At 43.5% G+C, this 21,196-nt stretch overlaps 2 protein-coding genes across 9 annotated transcripts in view; one reads left to right on the plus strand and one right to left on the minus strand.

The window, feature by feature from the left end:
- Positions 1–375: 375 nt before the first annotated feature.
- TMEM169 (transmembrane protein 169) lies at positions 376–19,441 on the minus strand. 3 transcript variants are annotated; one of them, XM_035007195.1, is made up of 4 exons: positions 19,361–19,441; positions 18,763–18,874; positions 4,010–4,398; positions 376–2,860 (listed from the first exon to the last, which is right to left on the minus strand). In XM_035007195.1, exons 3-4 carry the CDS (start codon positions 4,281–4,283, stop codon positions 2,238–2,240), a joined length of 897 nt encoding a protein of 298 aa, XP_034863086.1. In that variant the 5' UTR covers positions 4,284–4,398; positions 18,763–18,874; positions 19,361–19,441; the 3' UTR covers positions 376–2,237. The 3 variants fall into 3 exon arrangements, with proteins under 3 accessions (XP_034863086.1, XP_034863087.1, XP_034863085.1); XM_035007196.1 differs by having other exon boundaries at positions 19,365–19,409; XM_035007194.1 differs by lacking the exon at positions 19,361–19,441 and having other exon boundaries at positions 18,763–18,932.
- Positions 19,442–19,555: 114 nt separating this feature from the next.
- Positions 19,556–21,196, plus strand: part of PECR (peroxisomal trans-2-enoyl-CoA reductase) — a 29,298-nt gene continuing 27,657 nt past the window's right edge. For 2 of the 6 annotated variants that reach the window (XM_035007200.1, XM_035007199.1), the window contains exon 1: positions 19,791–21,048. In XM_035007200.1, coding sequence (XP_034863091.1) covers positions 20,770–21,048 — 279 coding nt within the window. In that variant the 5' untranslated portion in view covers positions 19,791–20,769. The other 4 variants (XR_004679596.1, XM_035007201.1, XM_035007198.1 and 1 more) reach the window with 3 other exon arrangements.

Genomic DNA, 21,196 nt, shown 5'->3' on the forward strand with positions numbered 1-21,196 from the left:
TCATCTCAGTATCCCTTGGGCCCCACCCTCACCCCATCCTCCTCCATTCCACCACGGCCACCATACCCTAGTCCTAATCATGATTATTTTTGGCCTTGGCCATCGGTTTCCCTAATCCCAGAAAAATGTGACAAATGTGGTTGCAACTTCCTCATGTAGGCTTAGGTAAATATGTGATCTGTGGAAAACAGTCCACCTAAATGGAATCCCCATAAATTAGTGGTACGTGGAAAGAGTCAAGACATAAGGATCCATATTAAGATCATTATACATATATAGGACAGCCATCATGCTCACCCTTTTTCTGCAAATGGTAGCATTCAAAGCAATTTTGGAGAAATTCAAAGACCATGTGAACAAAATTAATTTTATTTTATTTTTATTTTCTTTTTCTTCATTTCAATTGTTTACATTTCTGCAAAAGCACCAGAGAGCACCAAGGTTACTTTCAAAAATGCTGGGCAGAGTTTTGTTTTGTGTGAAACTAATAATAGATTTTGTTGGTGTTGTTTTTAAAGGGGGTTCTTCTGAAAGTGGCGTTCACCATACTTTAAGCAAATGTCCCTGGCCTTCTGTGGAGAGCACTACTGACCCATCTGGTTTGATTCACAGCAGTTCTTAACACAGCTTCTTCCTGAGACATGAACAAGAAATGGGCACCAGCTGTTCTTGTCAGGACCCAAACCTCCAGAATCTGCTTGATCTCTTGGGATTCGATTTCTTGACATGAGAAAGACACCCTCAGGAATAAATGTATAAAGAAAAAAAAAGTTCAGATTCTATTAATCCGGATTCATCTGGTATACACCCCCTAGTGGCCAGGAAGACACAATTTCACAGCACAGACAAGATAACTGTTCCTTAAACTCCAATGAGGTCCGAGTGAGTGAGGCTGTGAGGTCTTGCCAAACAACAGAAAGCTAACCCAGTGTTCTTTGTGCTTAGGGCTACTGATCCCTGTTGGGGGAAGTTTGCAATCCCTCCCTACACAGTCTTTAATATGTAGATTAGATTAAATATCACTACCCAATCCTGCCTTCACTACCAGGAAAAAAGTTATGCTACTAATTGTATTCAACTCTTCAGTCTTCCTTTCTAAAAACCCTGAAACCACATGACATTACAGACTAATTGCAAAGTACATGAGCTGCTAATATCTATTTATAGCAAATACATAGTATATGTAACTAGTATCTATGTATAAATTCTCTGTGTAACATTTGGTCTTAAATAAATAAATAAATAAATAAATAAATAAAATTATATCAGCGGTTTGGGATCTGAATATATTTAAATAATTACCGTGAAGCAGAGATTCTTTTATGCCTACCAAAATAGCCATGTTTCTCTTTTTGCTTAAATTAGCAGAACCCAAATATTTAACCTAGAATATAGCTGCCTAACCAAAAGACTACATTTCCCAGCCTCTTTTGCTTGTGAGGTCATGTGACAAAGGCCTAGCCAATGAAATACAGGACATGTTGAGTGAGACTTCTGGGAAGTCTCCTTAAACAGGGAAGATGTGCACTTCCTCTATTCTGCAAGAACTGTGGATGTGATGGCTGGAGATGTAGTCAGCACTGAGGTGTTGAGGATAAGGACAAAGAAGGCTATATCCTACTAATAGTAGGAGAATAAAGCCTGGGGTTTGGATGACTTCATCAGGTCCCCTGATGGTCTGCCTCTAGACTTCTTCTGTACAAGAAAGAAAGAAACTTCTATCTTGTTTAAACCACTGATATTTCGGACTTTAATTATATGCCACTAAACCAAAATCTAAGTGATACACACAAATCTTTACATTCTGCTACACTGTGGTAGCCCTGTCTCCTAAGTGTTTCTCTCCATCCTACTTACTATCTTTTTGGTGAACTTGGTCTCCCTTGAACCTCCTTTTTCTCCAGGTCACATTTAGTCACATCCTCCCCTGGGTTCCAGGCACCAGTAACATCTTCAAGCTCCAAAACTTACACACAACTGAGCTCCCTGTCCCAGATAAATGGTCATTTTAGGAGAGGGAATGAGAAGAATTCATCCATGGATAGACTGTTTTGGTACAAATTGCTTTTCTGTTCCCTGCCCTCCTGGAACCACCAAGATGGTAGAACAGAACAGTGTGGGCTAGAGTTTTCCAGAACTGAGAGGGATAGGGGTTTAATTTAAAGAAAGAATCTTCTGGAATTGGAAGATGATATATAGGCTCCTGGGACCAGAGAAGGACATAAGTTGTTGGACGTTTAGACAGTGGAAGTTTCTACTTCCTGGGTGGGGTCCTTGTTGGAGAGATTGCCTGAGATATTGTCAGATTCAAGCAACTCTACAATGCTGTAGGGAGAACAGTCCTCCAGACCTAGCTTGCTGCAGAGCCAGCCACAGAAGCCTTTCTCCATGTCCCGGGCAGCTTGCCACCATGCTCCCCAGGACCATGAGAGCTGGACCACTGCAGCATAGAGACCCAGGGAAGAGGCCATGGCCATGATGAGCACTGGATAGAAGAGAATGAGGCAGGGGCAACATGAGATCTTGTGCCAGAAGGTCCTCTCCTCGTTGTACACAAGGAAGATGTTGTACCAGGTGATAGTGCCATAGTAGAAAGAGACAACAAAAGAGAGGATAAAGACCACAGGCAGACAGACCAGCGTCCAGAGGACCACATGGGGCCCACGGTCTGCTCCCATTTGGCAGGCCTTTCTGTCTTCAGGGGTTATCTCCCTTGATGATCCTTTAGGCTTGGTCAACTCTTGCAGCTCCTTCTCTGTCAGTGTGACATGGATGTCCACCATCTGGCCCTTTTTCTTCCCTCGTGTGATGGTCCCAGTTAATGTGACATAGCGGCTGTCCAAAGGCAAGTTCCATATCCCTGCAGGGCATCAAGGAGGTGATGTTAAGGTCAGAAGAGTGGACATTTTATCACAGTGTCATCACCTGAGCTGGAGGCTGAATACCACAGTTCCTGTTTTTATAGCACCTGGCACAGTCCCAGAGTCCATGACTCAGAGATGGAGTGGATGGATTTCCCTCAGGAAGCTGATTCCTGACATTATTACTCCCCCAGGAAACTCTTACTCCACACATGTGGACTCTGAAAAAATTGCGAAGCAGGTTAACTTGCTTTTCAAGTTCTCTCTCCACTTTTCTGGACCTCAATCTCGACACGATCTCTGTAATATGGAGGGGTGTGAGGAACTTTGCCACAGACACCACTTTATGATCTTATTTCTAGTTTATAAGTGCATGAGTATCCATTAGTGTGTGTAAGATTGTGCTGCGTGTGTATCCTACTGATGCGCAGTGCACACCCCTTCCCTGCTCATCCCTGTCTCTCTGCTTTCCATCTATTGCTGCACGGTGATGCTTAATCCGGACACTCAACGGCTTTGTTAGCAGCAACAGACGTTCTTATACATGGATCCTTATGCCCACTGGCATAAGTTTCATGGGGTAGATACTGAGAATTTCTAGAACATAAGATACGCAGTTTGAATTTAATAAATATTGATAAATGTCCCTACAAAGCGGGTAAAACAGATTCCATTTCCACTTGAGGTATATTGACAGTACATCTATTTTCTCACATTGATGTTGTCATAATTTACCCAATTTTTGGCCAACCAACATGTAAAGGAATATTATAACTCACTGCTGTTGTAATTTGCATGTTCCTGATTATTACAAAAGTCAACTATTAGCTTCTCTATCTTATGTGTATTAAATAATTAGCATAGTCTTAAAAATAACTAAATAATAAGCATAGTCTGCTTGTATTACTAATTTCTGTGTATAAATCAGTCTCTTCTATTACACTAGGAGTTCAGAAAGGACAGAGATCTCTTCCACATCACTGTGAAGAGAACACAGTCAATGCTTCATAAATACTGCCCATTTAAAAGAAATGTAAAAAGAAATGTTATCAACAAGACGAAGTAGGTCAGTGAGCAAATCCCTGTCTGTCTTCTGGAGAATCCTCATTCCTTCCTGTGGCTTTAAGTAAGTGGCCCCAGAAACTTACCATCATCTGCAGGATAGTCTAGAAAATCATCCCCCTCCTCTTCTTTAGGTCGGTCTCCACCTTCAGATTCCCCGGGCTCCTCATCCAGTTTCTCATTTTCTGACCGGTATATGATGATAGATTCGGGGCGGGACTCTTTCCTCTTCTTTTTCCTGCGACCCATTGTGGATTCCCCATCCAGGGCCAAGGCAGCAGCCACAGCCTTCCTCAGAGAGCCCTGGTAGTGGGGGCTTGGGAGTTGGCCCTCGCCTTCTACTGGTGAGAGCTCTTCCATCCTGCTCCTCACGTCTAGTTATTCCTTGTGAAGAGTCTGACTTGCTTCGGCAAACTCACCATCCAAACATCACAGAGCTTATTCCTGGATGGGACTATGCAAAGATGTTCCATCACTGAGTTCCACAGGAAAGATAGGAAAGCAAAGCCATCAACGGAAAGGAAACAGGAGGACACCTGGGTGGCTCAGTCAGTTAAGCGGCTGCCTTCAGCTCAGGTCATGATCCCAGGATCCTGGGATCGAGCCCCACATTGGGCTCCTTGCTCAGCAGGGAGCCCGCTTCTCCCTCTCCTTCCGGCTCGTGCTCTCTCTCACTATCTCTGTCTCTCTCAAATAAACCAATAAAATATTTTTTTAAAAAAAGAAAGAAAGAAAGGAAATAGGATGAGATGGAAAGGGGTCTGGGAAATGATTCTCAACTTGGCCAAAGGCTTCTCCTCCCTTTACTTCTCATAATACTGTATTTTGGGAGTGCTGTGGAAATACTCTGACAAGGTTGGATTGTTGTGAATAAAATTTTATTTGTGTTGCAATAATATTTTTGTCATTTATGCAAACTTATAATATTATGCAAAACCCACCAGTTTAGCTGGGAGATATTGAGTATGAGGAAGTTGCGTGAGGAAGCTTTATAGATAAATGGGACTTAAGAACTATTCTCATTCCCGGGCGCCTGGGTGGCTCAGTTGGTTAAGCGACTGCCTTTGGCTCAGGTCATGATCCTGGAGTCCTGGGATCGAGTCCCGCATCGGGCTCCTTGCTCAGCAGGGGGTCTGCTTCTCCCTCTGCCCTCTTCCCTCTCGTGCTCTCTGGCTCTAATTCTCTCTCAAATAAATAAATAAAATCTTTAAAAAAAAAAAAAAAGAACTATTCTCACTCCCATGAAACATGACAATTTGGATGGCTAGGGCCAGTACTCCAGGCATCTGGCTGTCAAGTCCTGCATTACAACCATACTCAGAAGGATGAACGAAACTTTCAGTAAGCTCCCCAAAGATGGCACAATGTCACCACTCATGTCTACCATGGTATTCTATGAATAACACGTCTCCTGGCTTCTTGTTAGCCCAAGATCCCAGAAAATTCCTGGGATCTGTCCTATCACATGTGGGGAGACCAGTGGAGAGGATGCACACTTTTCCATTCTTAAGATTCTCTCTCCTCTTTGTGTTCTCCAAGTGAAGAGAGGTGGGGAGAGAGGAGAGTCTACATAACATCTTTTAAAGACATGATTGGCCTCTGTTTTGGGTGCATTGAACCATTAAGAGGAGAGAAATGCTTTCAGTGCTGCTACTGAGGAGAGGAAAATTAGCAAATACCCAGCTAGTCATATTTAGGCAGCTAGTTGCTCGGATGCTTTCTATTTTTATTTTTTAAAAGATTTTATTTTTAAGTAATCTCTACATCCAAATGGGACTCAAACTCACAACCCTGAGATCAAGAGTCTCATGCTCCACCAGCAGAGCCTGCCAGGTACCCTGCTCGTATGCTTTTTAAAACAAAAACAACAACAACAAACAAAAACAAAAACTCAAAAGTATGTTATTATGGACAGTTTCAAACATACTAAATGGAGAACCTTTTTATTATGGAAAGAGGCAAACCTGTACAAAAGACAGAGAACAATTTTAAGGACCCCTCATTGTCCCTATCACCCAGTTTCAACAATAATCAAAATATTCATAGCCAATTTATTTAAAGGCAAATCTCAGACACCATTTCATCTATTTCAGTACGTACCTCTTCCATATAAGGAGTCTTAAAAAAAAAAGAGATAACCAGAGTATCATCATCACACCTCATTGTTTTTAAAACAATTCTTTAATATCATCAAATATCTGGTCAGTTCAAATTTCCCTGTTTGTTTAACAGTTTAAAGTCTATTTTCTGGAATTAGGATCTCAATAAGATCTATGCGATGCACACAGATCCTACCTATGCCTGTTTGTGTATGGTAGTGTTGTCCAATAGAATTTCTGCATTATACCTCACATAATGCTAGTACAACTGAGGAAATGCTTTTTTGAAAAAAATTGAATTCTAACCAATTTTAAAATAGCCACATGTGGTTACTGACTACTCTATTGGACAGGTCTATATGCTCTCCCTCCAAATATTTTCCTTCCAGTTTCTTTGTTAAACAAGTCGGTTATTTACCTTGCAGATTCACACAGCCTAGATTTTGCTGACTGCATTCCCATAGGGTGTTCCTCGGAACCATGTATTTCCTGTAAATTGGTAGCTAAATAGGCTTGATTGGATTCATGTTGGAATGTTTTGGGTTGGTTGTTTTGGCCAGACAATGTTATAGAGGGCGTTCTGTACTTCCATCTGAAGACACCTAATGGGCCATTTTTTTGTGAAATTAGTAGCCATTGATAGTCACTGGCTAGATCCATTAATTCATTAGGAGTTGCAAAATGGTGATATTCCAATTCTCTCATTTCTTCTTCATTTATTAGCCAGAATACTCTCATGCACTTTTAACAAACCCAGTTTTAAACTTGGTAGAGGAGGCAAATGGCCTTGTTATTATCCATTATTATTGGAAATAATACTGGAAAAATATCTTTCTGTAATGACTGCAGTGACAGCTTCTATTAATATGAAAAATTTCTGAACTATTTACCTAATACATTCCCCATTCACAAATAACTGTATTTACAATTGTGCATTGCTAGATTCTACTCACAACCCTGCCACCCCAGGATCCTAGAGACTGGCCACTCTCCAGTGACTCCAGGTTGCCAGCTTTCTGTTACTTTTATTCTCAATTTCCAAATCCTCATTGTCTTTCAGTGGTCTCTGAGTATTTCCTTTCTTTCAATCCCACATGCATACTCTTTGATTTCTCTGTATCCCCAATAGTGAGGCTTCTCCTCTCATTTGTCTTAAATGGTCCTAATGTCCAGTGGGCTAGCCCAAGCAAGGGGGCAAAAATAAAAAAACAAAAAATCTAACAAGGCTCTAAATGCCACTCAATTTGAAGCAAATCTCATGTCTTAAAATTATGCATCTTTGATATTATCATGTGACAGGGCCAACTCTATATCATATTTCTTCAAATGCCAAAACACATTTTTTCCCCCTCATCTCAGTGTTTGTAAAATTTGGATGCAACTTAAGACCAACAGAATGACTTTTCACCCCAAAGGCTGGGCTACCTTCTCAGCAAGTAGCTCTGCTCCACTACCCTTTGCCCAAGTTCTTCTTTGTCTTCTATAGTTGTTAATTTTCTTATATGCCTCTCCACTGGATTGCAGGTACGTAGTCTCAATCACCTTGTGTCCTGGGCACACAGACTGGAATAAAGGTGTTGACTGACAGAAGTGAATATGTCCACAGGTAGAACTGGAAGGTTATAGGAAGTCCTCACAGCCTGACTTTGCTTGGGGCAGAGGAGGCTGTTTGAACAGAAGGAGCATCATTATCTTCACAATCTTATGTATGGAACTTGCTGGACTCTAAGAGCCTTGAGGTGATGTGTCTAAGAACAGAAAGATCCAGAGCACAAAGGCTTCCCAAGATAAACTGATTCAGGACACAAGGAACTCAATGATTAGAAAGATTTGAGGGATCTGAAGAGAAGCCAGAATATGGAACTCAACCATTAGAATACTGAGTTTGCCTTAACGAGTGTTTAAGTTTGCCTTAAGGGTGTCTATAAGCTCAAACAGTACTCTCCTACCAAAGTAGCCCCAGGGCAGAAGAGTAGCCATCCGGGCAGAAGAGTAGCCATCTGGCCAGAAAGGACTGGAAGGACAGGCTGTGTGTGGCTCTCCCTAAGGTTTGAGGTTTGTTGTTAAAAATGTATGTGAATTTTGAATTATACTTTCTAAAAGTCTGTATTTAATATAAAAATGTTTTCCCTGGTGCAAATCCTCTAGTAAAAATGATACTTGGTAAGTCATACCAAGGTAATTCTATGATGCAGGTGACCTCTGAACGCACCACTTTATATCTACTCTAAGGTTACAAACACCCGAGGTTGAGAGTGTGAAAATAAACCAGAGATTTCATTTAAAATAGAGTCAGGAAACCCTGGCAGGGGAGCTCTCAGGCATCTACCACTCCTTGCAGCCTGCACAACTAGCAGAAAGAGAAAGTTAAGAATTATCTTGACAATTACCTTTTTTTAAAAGTTTTATTTATTTAAGTAATCTCTACATCCATCAGGGCCTGAACTCACAACCCCAATATCAAGAGTCTCATGCTCTACCAACTGAGCCAGCCAGGTATCCCTCTTGAAAGTTATCTTAAGGCCATTTTTCACATAGGAGTTTCATCGCCTGCTTTTATGAAAAGAAAGGATGAGTCTTCCCTGCCCCAGCAACAATGCACTAACGACTGCTTGCAGCCAATGTGAACCAGCCACAGCCTCAAACTCTTTGTTCTACAATGAACTTTTGTTCAAAACAACCCTCTCCAATTTCTTCCCAAAACTTAATAAAAGCTGATCTTCCTTTGTCTCTTTGGACTTATCTATGTTTCATCATGCATGCATGGAGTAATAATCACTGTTAATGGGCTTTTGCAAACAGAATAATCTGTGGTGTTCTAACTCTTCAGTTTTGGGTGGCCACAATGGGACAGACCGATGTTAGATAATAGGAAGAGTTTCTGGAGCCCTAGGACAGAACACAGAAAATAGGAGTCAAGAGAAGCACTGGCGTCTCTTGGGGATGTAAAGACAAACATGACTATATTGTCAGCTGATGGGGTGGTGGGAGGAACGATTCTATCTGTAAGCAAGGATGGAGATGACCCTTGGAAACCCCATTAAAATCCTTTAGAGGAAGTATTAAGTATAAAGAGTTGGTGAGCTCCTGGTAATTCACCATAGAGGTCTATTCCCTGCTTCTGGGCACAGCTATTTTTAGACAGGTACACAGCCAGTGTCTACTTACAAAATAGGTAACTGTCCCTGATTCACCTCAAAACATGATTTGAGGGGCTCCTGGGTGGCTCAGAGCCCCACGTTGGGTGTAGAGCTTACTTACAAAACAAAAACCAAACAACAACAACAATAAAACCCCCACGATTTGAGAGTACAAAATGGCCCGACAAACTTAAAGTTGGTTTGTTCAGTAGCTATGGTAAAAGATAGCCATCAGAACCAGTTTTGAACCTGTTCAATTGATCAACAACTTCCCTCATTGGAGATGTTTTGGAAACCAGCCCATTAGAGTCCATCTCTCATTTCTAAAATTCAATCAGGTCAGTAAATTTGCCTGTCAGAAGCCAGGGGCTTCCACTGATGAGTGGGCATTCAAAAGCATATTCACACAGACAGTTGTTGATCAAACAGGTTTAAAACTGCTTCTGGTGACTACTTGTTATGGCTTTAGAATAGTCCTTTCCTAAATTTGTGGGAACTTTTTTATTCTATTTGCCATGAGGCTGAAATGAGATCAGCTGTGTTCAGAACAAGGTGTAGTAGTTATCTATTGTCCTGTAACAAATTACCCCAAATTTAGAGGTCTAAAAAAATAACCAAGAATTATCCTGCACAGTTCTGTGTCAGTAATCTGGGAGTGTCTCAGCTGGGTGGGCAGTAGTCTTCTTAGTCTGCTTCCCACCTACAGCATTTGGGGGTCCAAAGGTCTTTTTTCTTTTGGACAGTCTCTGAACTCTTTAGGTATTCTGTCAATATAATTCTCTTAAAAACTTTGTGGCTCTCCTGTGAATAGTTTTCTGGGTCAGACAATGTGAGAGTGCTTAGTTGGATGTTCTGTCTCAAGGTCCCTGAAGATGGCAGGGCAGCACTCATCTGAAGGCTTGGATGGGATCAGAGGATCTGCTTCCAAGATGGCACATTTGCATGGTGCTGACTCAGTTCCTCCCTCTGCAGGCCTCTCTGTGGGCTGTTTGAGTATCCTCACAACAGTGTCTGCTTTCCCTCAGAGTAAGCGATCTGGGAGCAGATAATTCTCTTGACCACTTCAACTATACTTCTTTTTTAAAGGTTATTTATTTATTTTTTGAGTAATGCCTACACCCAACGTGGGGCCCAAACTCACAACCCCAAGATCAAGAGTCATGTGCTTTTCTGAGCCAGCCAGGTGCCCCTCAACTGTACTCTTGATCCTCTATCTTCCTCATCCTTGATTTCCTCCCTTTCTAATAGCTCCAACTTCTCCCCTTTGCTGATTCCTTTTTGCCTGCAAATAAACCCAGAAGACCCTAGGTGGAAAACTAGCTTTACTTGTCACTTATTCTATCCGATGTCCTGTTTCTCTCTTTGTTTCATAACTAAGCTTCTCTATAAAATAGTATACATCCAGTCATTATCAGTTTATCCTCTCAGTGTCCTGTTCCCTTAACCATCTTTTTCTCCCTTCTCCCAAACCCCTTTCTAACACACACACACAAACACACCCCACATGCACACTGATAAGTCACGTGGAAAGACAAGGAATAGGCCAAGAAATGAGCATTTATCAAGTCTTATGTGCCAGGCTGTAAGCTAAATTTTTTATACGTTACCTCATTTGCACATCTCAACAAGCCCACTGTTAAATAAAGAAGTGACAGAACCTGGATTTAAGCCTAAATTGCATAACTTCAAAAGCCCAGAATTTTCCCTCCAAGATTAGTGGTGGCTGCAGTAGACAGCTGATGGGTTTTTGTTTTGTGTGGGTTTTTTTTGGCTGTGGGGCTTGGTTTTGTTATTGTTGTTTGTTTGTCTGGTTTGGGTTTTTGCTGTTTCAACCTCATTCCTCTTTCCTTTGGTGACAGAGCCACTCTTTTCTGTGTGGAATAATACAGCCTTGAAAGTCACCAGTGTGACCACAGTGACGATTTTACCATTCTTATTCTCCTTATCCATACCAGAGCCCTAATTCTGCTTATTTCCAGGTCTTTCTTGAACCTTCCCTTACCTCCTTTGACTTTCTACCTTCATTCTCTTGCTACCTCTCAAATCCTCCTTTTGCCTCCTTTATTCCCTCGTCTGTCTCCTCCACCCATAATAGCCAGCACTTTTGAGACTCAATTCTCAACTGATTGCCCTCTATTCTCAATAGTACATTCTCTTCCTCCTTTTGAAATATGCAGCCTTCCTACCTACCTCTGCAGGACACCTCTATGCCAAGAACGCCCAAATACAGATGTCAAGAATTAATGTATCATCCAGACGGATTTCCAGCAGCCTAGTGGCTATTCTCCACCTAAAAAGCTCATCATTTCTGGCCATGCATGTTCAAACCAAACTCATCATCTTTATTTCTAGCTGACTTAACCTCTTAGTGTTACCAAGAGGACAGGGAAAGGGGGAAGGGAAAGGAGAAAGGGATGGAGAAGGAAACCCTATAACATTTATTTTGGGCCTATTCTCATAAAAGATAACATTTGCTGACTATATCATTTGTTAGTCTCTGTGTTAATTGCTTATACATGGTTTTCCCATTTCATTACATTCTAATACTTTTTTGGACAATACTAGGTGCCAAATACTGTACAATCGTCCTAGGCACAGCAATCTTAAGAAACAAATAGTATCGGGAAACCTGGGTGGCTCAGTCATTAAACATCTGCCTTCGGCTCAGATCATGATCCCAGGGTCTTGGGATCAAGCCCCGCATCAGGCTCCCCGCTCGGCGGGAAGCCTGCTTCTCCTCTCCCACTCCCCCTGCTTGTGTTCCCTCTCTCGTTGTCTCTCTCTGTCAAATAAATAAAATCGTAAAAAGAAACAAATAGTATCTTACAAATGAGGACATTTGGACTTAAAATAGTAACAACTGCAACTTATTGGATGGTTACTATGTGTCAGGTGCTGTTCTAAGCGCTTTACAGTAATCATATTGTTTAATTGTCTCAGCAAACCAATGTAGCAGGTACTATTATTATTACCATCTAGAGGATCATTTTGCTCAAGGTTACGTAGCAGTGGGGCTGGGACTTACACCCAGGTTTGCTCATTTCAAAGCCCATGTTCTATTCATGGTGCCACGCTGCGTGTCAGCATTTACCCAAGATTCTATACTTAAACCCTTAGAGTTGTCTTCAGTGAATCCATTTCCCATGTTAGGGATATATTCCTATGTTCCTAATAGTAGTCAATTTCTAAGTCCTGCCACTCATTCCCATGAAATCTCTTTGTTAAATGTCTTCACTTGAATTTCTACTACCCCCATTTGCCTCTCATACTACTTCCTCCGGGCTGGTTTCTCACCTTCCATTTCAGAATTCTTCCTCAACCATGTTAAATGGTGATTAACAAAATAAAACATCATTGTTATGTTGTCCAGTAATCATCACTATCTTGCCATGACTGACTAAACTCTACCTAAAAGGGTCTGTCTGGAGTTGAGGCTCTCCCCATTCATGCTCCTGCTAGGGTTCAGGAGCAAGTTTTCCCCTTCCCCAGAACATGACTAGTCAACACATATGAAGATGGTGATGGAACCAACATAAGTATATGTGTTGACTAGTTATGTTGGTTCCATCACCATCTTCACTCTTTTCCACCTGTTTCAAGCCTGGCCCAAGACAGACTCACTCATTCGTGTCCCCTTCTGTGACTACTCCAGCCCACCCGTCTGTCCGCACCCCAGTCCTATTGCTGCAGAAGAGTGGGGAGAATGGAATGAGTGTTCAAGTATAAAATGCCTACGATGGATTGATATTTCATAAATATTACTTTCCAATCCCTTTCTTTTGCCTTCTTCTACTCTGTTTTTCAGTAGCATTTGTCATCTGCACTACGCTCTCTCAGTGCTTAATTATGCAGCATTTCATATCATCTGGTATTGAGTATGAATGGCTTCATTATTTTTCATTCATCTTCCCAGGGAGATTATACAATTTTAGAAATCAGGACCTGTCTTATTCTTCTTCACCTCCAATGGAAAGACCCCACGGCTAGACATGTAGCAGACACTCAATTGAGTGTAGCAGACACTCAACCCATGTTGACCTGATAGGACAGAGGGGAAGGGAAAGTGCCTAATCAGAAATAGGATATAAATGGGGGCACCTAGGTGGCTCAGTCGGTTGAGCATCTGACTCTTGATTTCAGCTCAGGTTGTGATCTCAGGGTCGTGAGATAGGGTTGCTGTTGGGCTCCTGGCTCAGCGTGGAGTCTGCTTGTTCCTCTCCCTCTGCCCCTCCCCCGGCTCGTGCACACTCTCTCTCTCAAATAAATAAAATCTTAAAAAAAAAAAAAGAAATAGGATATAATTGTTAAGAAAGGAAGGCTTAATTATCTTCCCCATTTTCGTGCACTTTATTATGCTGTTAATATCTGATCTGAGAAGCAGGTTCTGAACATTTCTCCTTCCTTTTAGATTCCATAAAAGAGAGAGTAAAACAAATTTCCCCAGTTTCCAAGGCTTTAATCAGTAGAGTTAGGAGAGGAGAGAGGACTTCGCTCTTTCCTCTGGAAGTTAGGCCTCGCCCACCCTCCACTTCTGCTGCCCTCTGAAAATTATTAACAAACGTGATACAGCAGGACACGAACTTCAATTAATCACTAACTCCAAATTCTTGGTCATCCTAGGGGGAAAAATAGGTTTTAAAGAACATGCTTAGACTCTTATGCATAAAATAACTGGTTTTAAGCCACTCTTGAAGGTAATTCTCCAGATAATTCTTAAAATTCGTCCACCATTTTTTCCCACCTCTATAGCTACCATTCTTATCTAAGAGGCCTTTCTTTCTTTTTCTTTCTTTCTTTCTTTCTCTTTCTTTCTTTCTTTCTTTCTTTCTTTCTTTCTTTCTTTCTTCTTCTTTCTTTCTTTCCCTTTCTTCTTTATTTCTCTCTCTCTCTTTTTTAAAGATTTTATTTGTTTATTTGAGAGAGAGAGAGAGAGCTCATGCCTGTGTGTGCGGAGCCCAATGTAGGACTCGATGCAGGGCTGGATCCCAGGGCCCTGAGACCATGACCTGAGCCGAAACCAAGAGTGGACGCTTAACCAACTGAGCCACCCAGACACCCCAAGGTCATCCTTTCTTATGTGTGGTTCTAAAAAAATGCTCCTTGTCTTCTGGCTTCTACTCCTGCTGTCTTCCAATCAATTCTCCACTCAGCAGTAAGAAAGATCTTTTGAAGACGTAAATAAACTCATGCCGTTTTCTGCTTAAAACCTCCAGTGACTTCTCATTGGTATAAAACAAAATCCAAACATTTTCATGTGGCCCAGGGACCTACCTGACGTGGCCCCTCTCCATCCTGCCATGCTATACAATATACCACCTCCTTCATATATACCTCCTATGCTACAATCACACTGGCTGCCTACACATTCCTCAGGAGCACTAAATGTTTTCCCACTTGAGGCCTTAAATACTGTCTGCCTTGCCTGGTCTCCACTCCAATCTCGCTCTGTCACATGGCCATCACCTTGGTATTTCCCAAGGCTCTGTTCATTTGTCAGCTCCTCCAAAGCTTTCCTGACACCAAACCTAAAATAGGCTCCCTGCCCTGCCTTTCATGATTATCACAACAGCCTATTTCCTGTACAAGACTTATCAACATCTGTAATTAAGTTCTATTTCTTTTTTCCTTAAGATTTTATTTATTTATTTGAGGGAGCAAGCAAGAGAGCACAAGCAGGGGGAGGAGCAGAGGGAGAGGGAGAAGCAGACTCCCTGCCCAGCAGGGAGCCCAACATGGGGGCTCGATCCTAGGACCCCAGGACCATGACCCGAGCTGAAGGCAGATGCTTCACCAATGGAGCCACCCAGGTGTCCCAAGTTCTATTTCTTATTTTGCTTGTGTATTTTCTATCTCCTCTACTCGACTATAAGGTCTAGGCAATGGTACCATATAAGTAAGCCAACACACAGATGTTCAATAAACAAAATTTTAAGTAACTGGATTAATGATTTGGGTTGGGGGGGAGTTTGAACTGGTAGCAATTAAAGATTAGCCTGATTTTGTCAAAGACTGAGACTGAAGAAAAGTTTAATAAAGAGACATTACAGGGTGCCTGGCTGGCTCAGTGGATGGAGTGTGTGACTCTTAATCTCAGGGCTGTAAGTTCGAGCCCCACATTGGTTGTAGAGATTACTTAAAACAATTTTTTTTAATCTTAAAAAAATGAGAGAGACATTATAAAGTTCCTCTATGCTTAATAAACCCTGTTATGGTATAATTGTATCTATTTTCTCCTCCAACAATGGAGGGTTCCGCTGGTCACATGACTTCCTTCCTAAAGATAATATTTCCCAGTATCCTTTGCATCAGGTGTGATCTAGAACAATCAGGGGTTTGGTTTTTTTTGTTTTGTTTTTTGTTTTTTTTAATTCCCCACTCCCTTCAGAGGTTTTTTTTTTTTTTTAAGATTTTATTTATTCATGAGAGACACACAGAGAGAGAGGCAGAGGCAGAGGGAGAAGCAGGCTTCCCAAGGAGCAGGGAGCCCAATGCAGGACTCGATCCCAGGACCCCGGGATCACGACCGGAGCCGAAGGCAGACGCCCAACCATCTGAGCCACCCAGGTGCCTCAGAGTTGTTTTTTGTACCTTTACCCTTATGGTCACATCTCCCTCTTCCAAGGAACCTGAACTAGGGCCGGAAGGGTAGAGTATGATCATTTTCAAGTTAACTTACTACTATTACTATTACACAGTGAACTGTGCCTTGCTCCAACCTTACTGCTCTTTCAATTCTCTCATCTCTGTATCTGTCACCCAAAGGGCCACATATCACCTGTCTGAGGTGGCCATAGTCTTCCAACAGCATTGTGGTTTACCACCACGAGATGCCCTACGCCAGCTAGGAAATAAAATGCTTACCATTTTAACCACCGAAAATCACCATTAGCCCCTTTCAGGAAGACAGTCTCACCAATGTAAAGGTGGAAGGGAATTTGGCTCAGGCTGATGTCAGTGATTGGAGCAATGATGGAACAGCAACTTAAAACTCCCAACCTCTAGCCAGTTGCTGTGAATTGGTTATGAGTTAGACTGCATCCTGTTCCTTCATGGTCCTGTAAGCAGCATCTCTCTTGTCACTGCTCAACCTACCTGTCCTGAAAGGCTCTCACATTGAGGCTGGTTCATCATCTAGAAGCATCTGGCTTGTCTACAGAGGAAACAGTTCCTGGTAGCGAGGGTGGTGGGTTACAAGGAACTTGAGCATCTCCATATTCTTAAGAGCTGTAAAATTGGATCTTCACTCTCTGATCTTTTGTTTGTTTATAGGGAATAGGGGTGGCCCTATTCCCACTCCCATCATACCTACATGCTAGAATAAAAACTCTACAAAGCAAGGACAGGGGCGCCTGGGTGACTCAGTCAGTTCAGCGTCTGCCTTCAGCTCAGGTCATGATCACAGGGGCCTGGGATGGAGCTCTGCGTTGGGCTCCCTGCTCCACAGTCTGCTTCTCCGTTTCTCTCTCTCTCTGCCTCTCCCCCGTTCATGCTCGCACGCGCGCGCGCTCTCTCTTGAATAAATAAATAAAATCTTAAAAAAAAAAGGCAAGGACAGCTAACTGTACTGTCCACTGTACTGTATCCTCCACGCCTTGAACAGTACCTGGCATGTGGTATGGAATTGTTTATGTGAGCTGGCTCAGTTCCAAACTGCTCTTACTTCAAGGTGGGGGTGTGGAGGGTGGCTACATGCCTCATTGACATTCTTCTAGCACCAAGATTCAGTGAGGCTGAATGTTGAGAATCTCACAGGCCCCTGTCAGTATGAGCCAGCAGCTGTTTTGAGGCAGGAAGAAAATGAAGTTACCAGGCAGATGGGATGGGGGAGGGGTGGGAAGCTGGGTGAGCAGCAAGAGCATCCCAGAAGATGAAGGGAGTCTGTGCTAATAGAGTATGACAGAGTGGGAGTGTGGAAGGATCATGGCCCAGGAGATGCCTTTTTCCCTGGGACAAAGGGGGCAGTGATGCAGAGTGCAGGGTAGCATTTGATTCGGCCAAAGGAACATCAGCGTAGCGTGGCATGGATGCCTCGTGAAGTGATGACTCAACCAGGAACCAGAATTAAAATCTAGAAACAAGGAGCCTCTGTTGCTGTACCTCTAGGCCTTTTGGGGTTAGCAGACTTTCAAACCCTGACTGAGGCGAGAGAGACGGGGCAAACAGCACATGCCTTTTCATTTTAACAGATCTCTCAAAGAGACCCCAACATCTATCTGAATCACAGACTCTCTCTGGACTATGAGAAAGAGCCTTGCTGACTGTTCAGACTGCAACTTCCTTGCAGCCAAGGAATGGCTCCTTGTCATCCTCAGCAGGCAAAACCGGCTTAAAGCCAGTCCAGTCACCTTTTCACTGGAGGACTGCAGAATCCCTCAGTCCCCTCAGCTGCCATACAAAGGCTACAGTAGAACCAGGCCCACACTAACCCACCCTGGCAGAGCTCTGTGAATCCACAGGTCTAGACCAGATCACAGCCACATTAAATTTTATCTTTGATAACGGTATCTTTATTTTATTTTATTTTATTTTATTTTTATTCATGAGAGACAGAGGGAGAGAGAAAGGCAGAGGGAGAAGCAGGCTCCCAAGGAGCAGGGAGCCCGATGCGGGACTCGATCCCAGGACCCTGAGATCATGACCTGAGCCGAAGGCAGACGCTCAACCATCTGAGCCACCCAGGCGCCCCGATAAAGGTATCTTTAAAAGAAACTTAGAATGTTCTTTGCTCTCAAGAAAGAAAGCATGGAATTTTCTGGAATAAGAAAGCCCTTAGAACTCAGTCACTATTTCTCATCCTGTTAAAAAAAATACTTTGTCACTGGACTCAAAGCTCTATCTAGTAAATGGGAAGCAGAAGGTGGAAGAGATGTCTTCCTTTCTTTAATGAGTATAGATTGGAATCTGTCATCAACAAAAATAGAAGGACAAGTTTTCTTTCTTTCTTTCTTTCCTTTTTTTTTTTTAGAGAGAGAAAAAAGCACAGGAGGGTGGGGGGCGGTTAGGGGGAGAGGGAAAGAAAGAACCACAAGCAGGCTCCGTGCCCACAACCCTGAGATCATGACCTGAGCCGAAATAAAGAGTCAGATGCTTAACGGATTGAGCCACCCAGGTGCCCCAAGGCAAGTATTTCTTAAAGGAGGTCAGAGAAGGGTAAGGTGATGGAATATCAGAGAGGAGGTGATGTCTGATTCCACTTTTAACAAGACCCATTTCTAATTCACTTTGTGAATAACTAGCTGGTGGGTGGGCCCAAGAAAAGAATGAAGGTATTTATTTGCTTTTACATCATTTTAATACCTTGTAGGGGAAAATACAGTACTCTGACAGCAGACAGAAATAGCATCTTCCCTGGATTGTTAAGACCACAGCACCACCCACATTCCCTAGATCTGCCAAATTCTTAGGCCAAGTCTCCCTAGGCCAGTCCAGGTGTAAGCTCTCTCTGGTGGGTTGACAGTATGAAGCTAGATGAACAATACCGAGGAGAATCTGAATAACTCACCGCTACTGGGCATCAAACTGCGGATGAAAAATCCCCCCCCCCCCCGAATGCTTGCTTCCCTGCATAAGGAATGAACTAGAAGATAGGATCTCACACACCTACGTTAGCGTTCTTGCAGGAAACACACACCCTTGGATTCATCAGTTTATGCAGCCCGGTTGAAATGGATTAGATCTTAAATCTGGTAAAGGTTACCTCTTCCCTTCATTCCTGGGTGGGGAAAAGGAGACGAGGTGGAAGTGGGCTCGAGTTTATTTTTAAAATCATTTATTATCTTGGTTCTGTGGATAACTGCAGCTGCATCCCCCCCTCCTCCACCCTACCCCTCCCACCCCCACCCCCCACCTTAGCGCGCAGCGTCCCTTCCAGGGGCGGAAAGGATCTGGAGGCCAGGTTTCTTCCCCCTCAGCTAAGCCTGCCCCTTTCCTTCCCAGCCAGAGGCGCACCGCAACTGCAGCCAGCGCATCTCCCGACGTCCGAGGCGGCGGGCGGGCGCAGCACGGCTCCCGAGCGCAGCCTCTCTTTCCCCAGATGCCCCGGAGAATTCATCTTAATTAACCATGAGCGCTTATAGCACTGAGAATTTTTGGAAATCGAGCACGCGCCCGCTTTTTGTCTGCTTCCCTTCCTCCGGTCCCCACAATGGCCTCGAAATTTAAAAACAAAAACAAAACCCCAACGAACAAGGGATCTCACCTACACATGCCGGGGACAAAGTCTGGCAGAGGACCCAGACCGAGCCAAGCAGCCGCCGCCGGGGAGCAGCCGTCTCTGGGAGGATGGGGACCTGCCGCGGCGGGAGGGCGGGGCGACGGGGAGAGGCGAGGCGGGGCGGGGCGACGGGACGGGGCGGGGCGACGGGACGGGGCGGGGCGACGGGGCGGGGGCGGGGCCCCGGCGGTCACGTGGTCAGGTCCTTGGCCCCGCGCACCCCGCAGGCCGCCGAGACTCAGTGACCGCTGCGCTTCCGGGACTCAGGCCCTCGTCCGACATGGACACTCACGGCGAGTGGAAGAGCTTTCTGGCGCCCGGCTTGCTGCAGGACAAACTGGCCATCGTCACTGGCGGGGCCACGGGTATCGGAAAAGCCATCGCGACAGAGCTCCTGCAGCTGGGTACGTGAGCAGCCCCCCTGGGTCAGGCTACCTGGATCCAGGGGTCCGCAGAGACACACACTGGTGTGACGTGGGGTCGGGACCCGGGAGGCATTAGGCAGGGCTGGGAGACGTGGACTTGCCAAGCCAAGATTCTGTACGTATGGGCGACACTGAAACCGCGGGGGAAAAGGAAGCGTTCTTTCTGAGAAATGCTGGAGACGCGTTGAAAGACGAAACCACTGTTTGTAAACTAAAGGGAAGACTTAGAATCAAAGATAACGTGCTCGAGGTAGGGAACAAGGAGACCTGTGGAAACATGCTATGGAATTCTTTCTAGTTGTGTTTAAAATGAATCCATCCTATGTGTATTACCTAATGAGGATACGCGGGAAGACTTAATATTTTTCTCTTTATCGCTCGTTTATTTAATTATATCATCATTGCCATTTCTGGTTCTGACTTTTCTGCTCATTATGGGTTGTATTTACCTGCTCCTTTACATGAGTGCTAGACATTTGAATTTTACCTTGTAGAACGCTGGTTATTTTTATATTCATTTAAATATTCTTGAGCTTTGTTCTGTGTTAATTGCATCACAGAGGTTGTTACTTCTGTTCTTAAGTAACTTGAAGCAGTTTGATACTTTATATGTTAAATGTTGACCTGAATGGCCTTTCATCTAGGGCTAATTTTGCTTCACTACTGAGGCCATACCCTTCAGAGTATTTTACCCAGTGCCCCTTCAAACAAGGTTTTGCCTGGTTGGAATACTATTTCCAGTGCTATCTTGGCCTCCCTGGACTCCCAACTTCATCTCTTCCTGGGGGTCGGAAAGGGTTCCTCCTCCCCCTCCCTGTGCTGGAATGATCACAGGGCTCATGTTGTTTGTCTCCATTCTCTGAGATCGCTGTGCCATGCTATGCCATGTCCAGTGCCTGAAAACCATCCTGCATTATACTTTGACCAGTTTTTTAGTTGTTTTTGCCTGGAGGGTAAACTCAGTTATTGATGGTCCATCTTAACCAGAGGCAGAAGTCCTGCTTCATCTTTTTTATGGGTACACATGAAACACTTCCTGACCTTTTTTTTTTTTTTTTAATTTGGACAACCAGTGAAAGCATATTTACTTATTCTTGGACTGTTTTCTTTTCAGGGTGTAATGTGGTGATTGCATCTCGTAACTTTGATAGATTAAAATCTGTTGCAGATGAACTGAAGGCCAGCCTGCCCCCCACCAACCAGGCTCAGGTCACTCCCATAAAATGCAACATCCGCAAAGAAGAGGAGGTAATGCAAAAATGTCTGTATCATTTATTCATTCATTTTATTTGAGTGGTACCTAAACCTGTGCTTCAGATGTTCCTATGGTGGCTGTCTTGGATGAGGTTAACTAGAAGCAGATCCTGTAAAAGAAATTCTTTTGCTAATGATTTAT

The sequence above is a fragment of the Mirounga leonina genome, unplaced genomic scaffold (genome assembly GCF_011800145.1).
Source record: "Mirounga leonina isolate KUSES-001 unplaced genomic scaffold, KU_Mleo_1.0 Mir_151, whole genome shotgun sequence".
Taxonomy (NCBI): Eukaryota; Metazoa; Chordata; class Mammalia; order Carnivora; family Phocidae; genus Mirounga; species Mirounga leonina.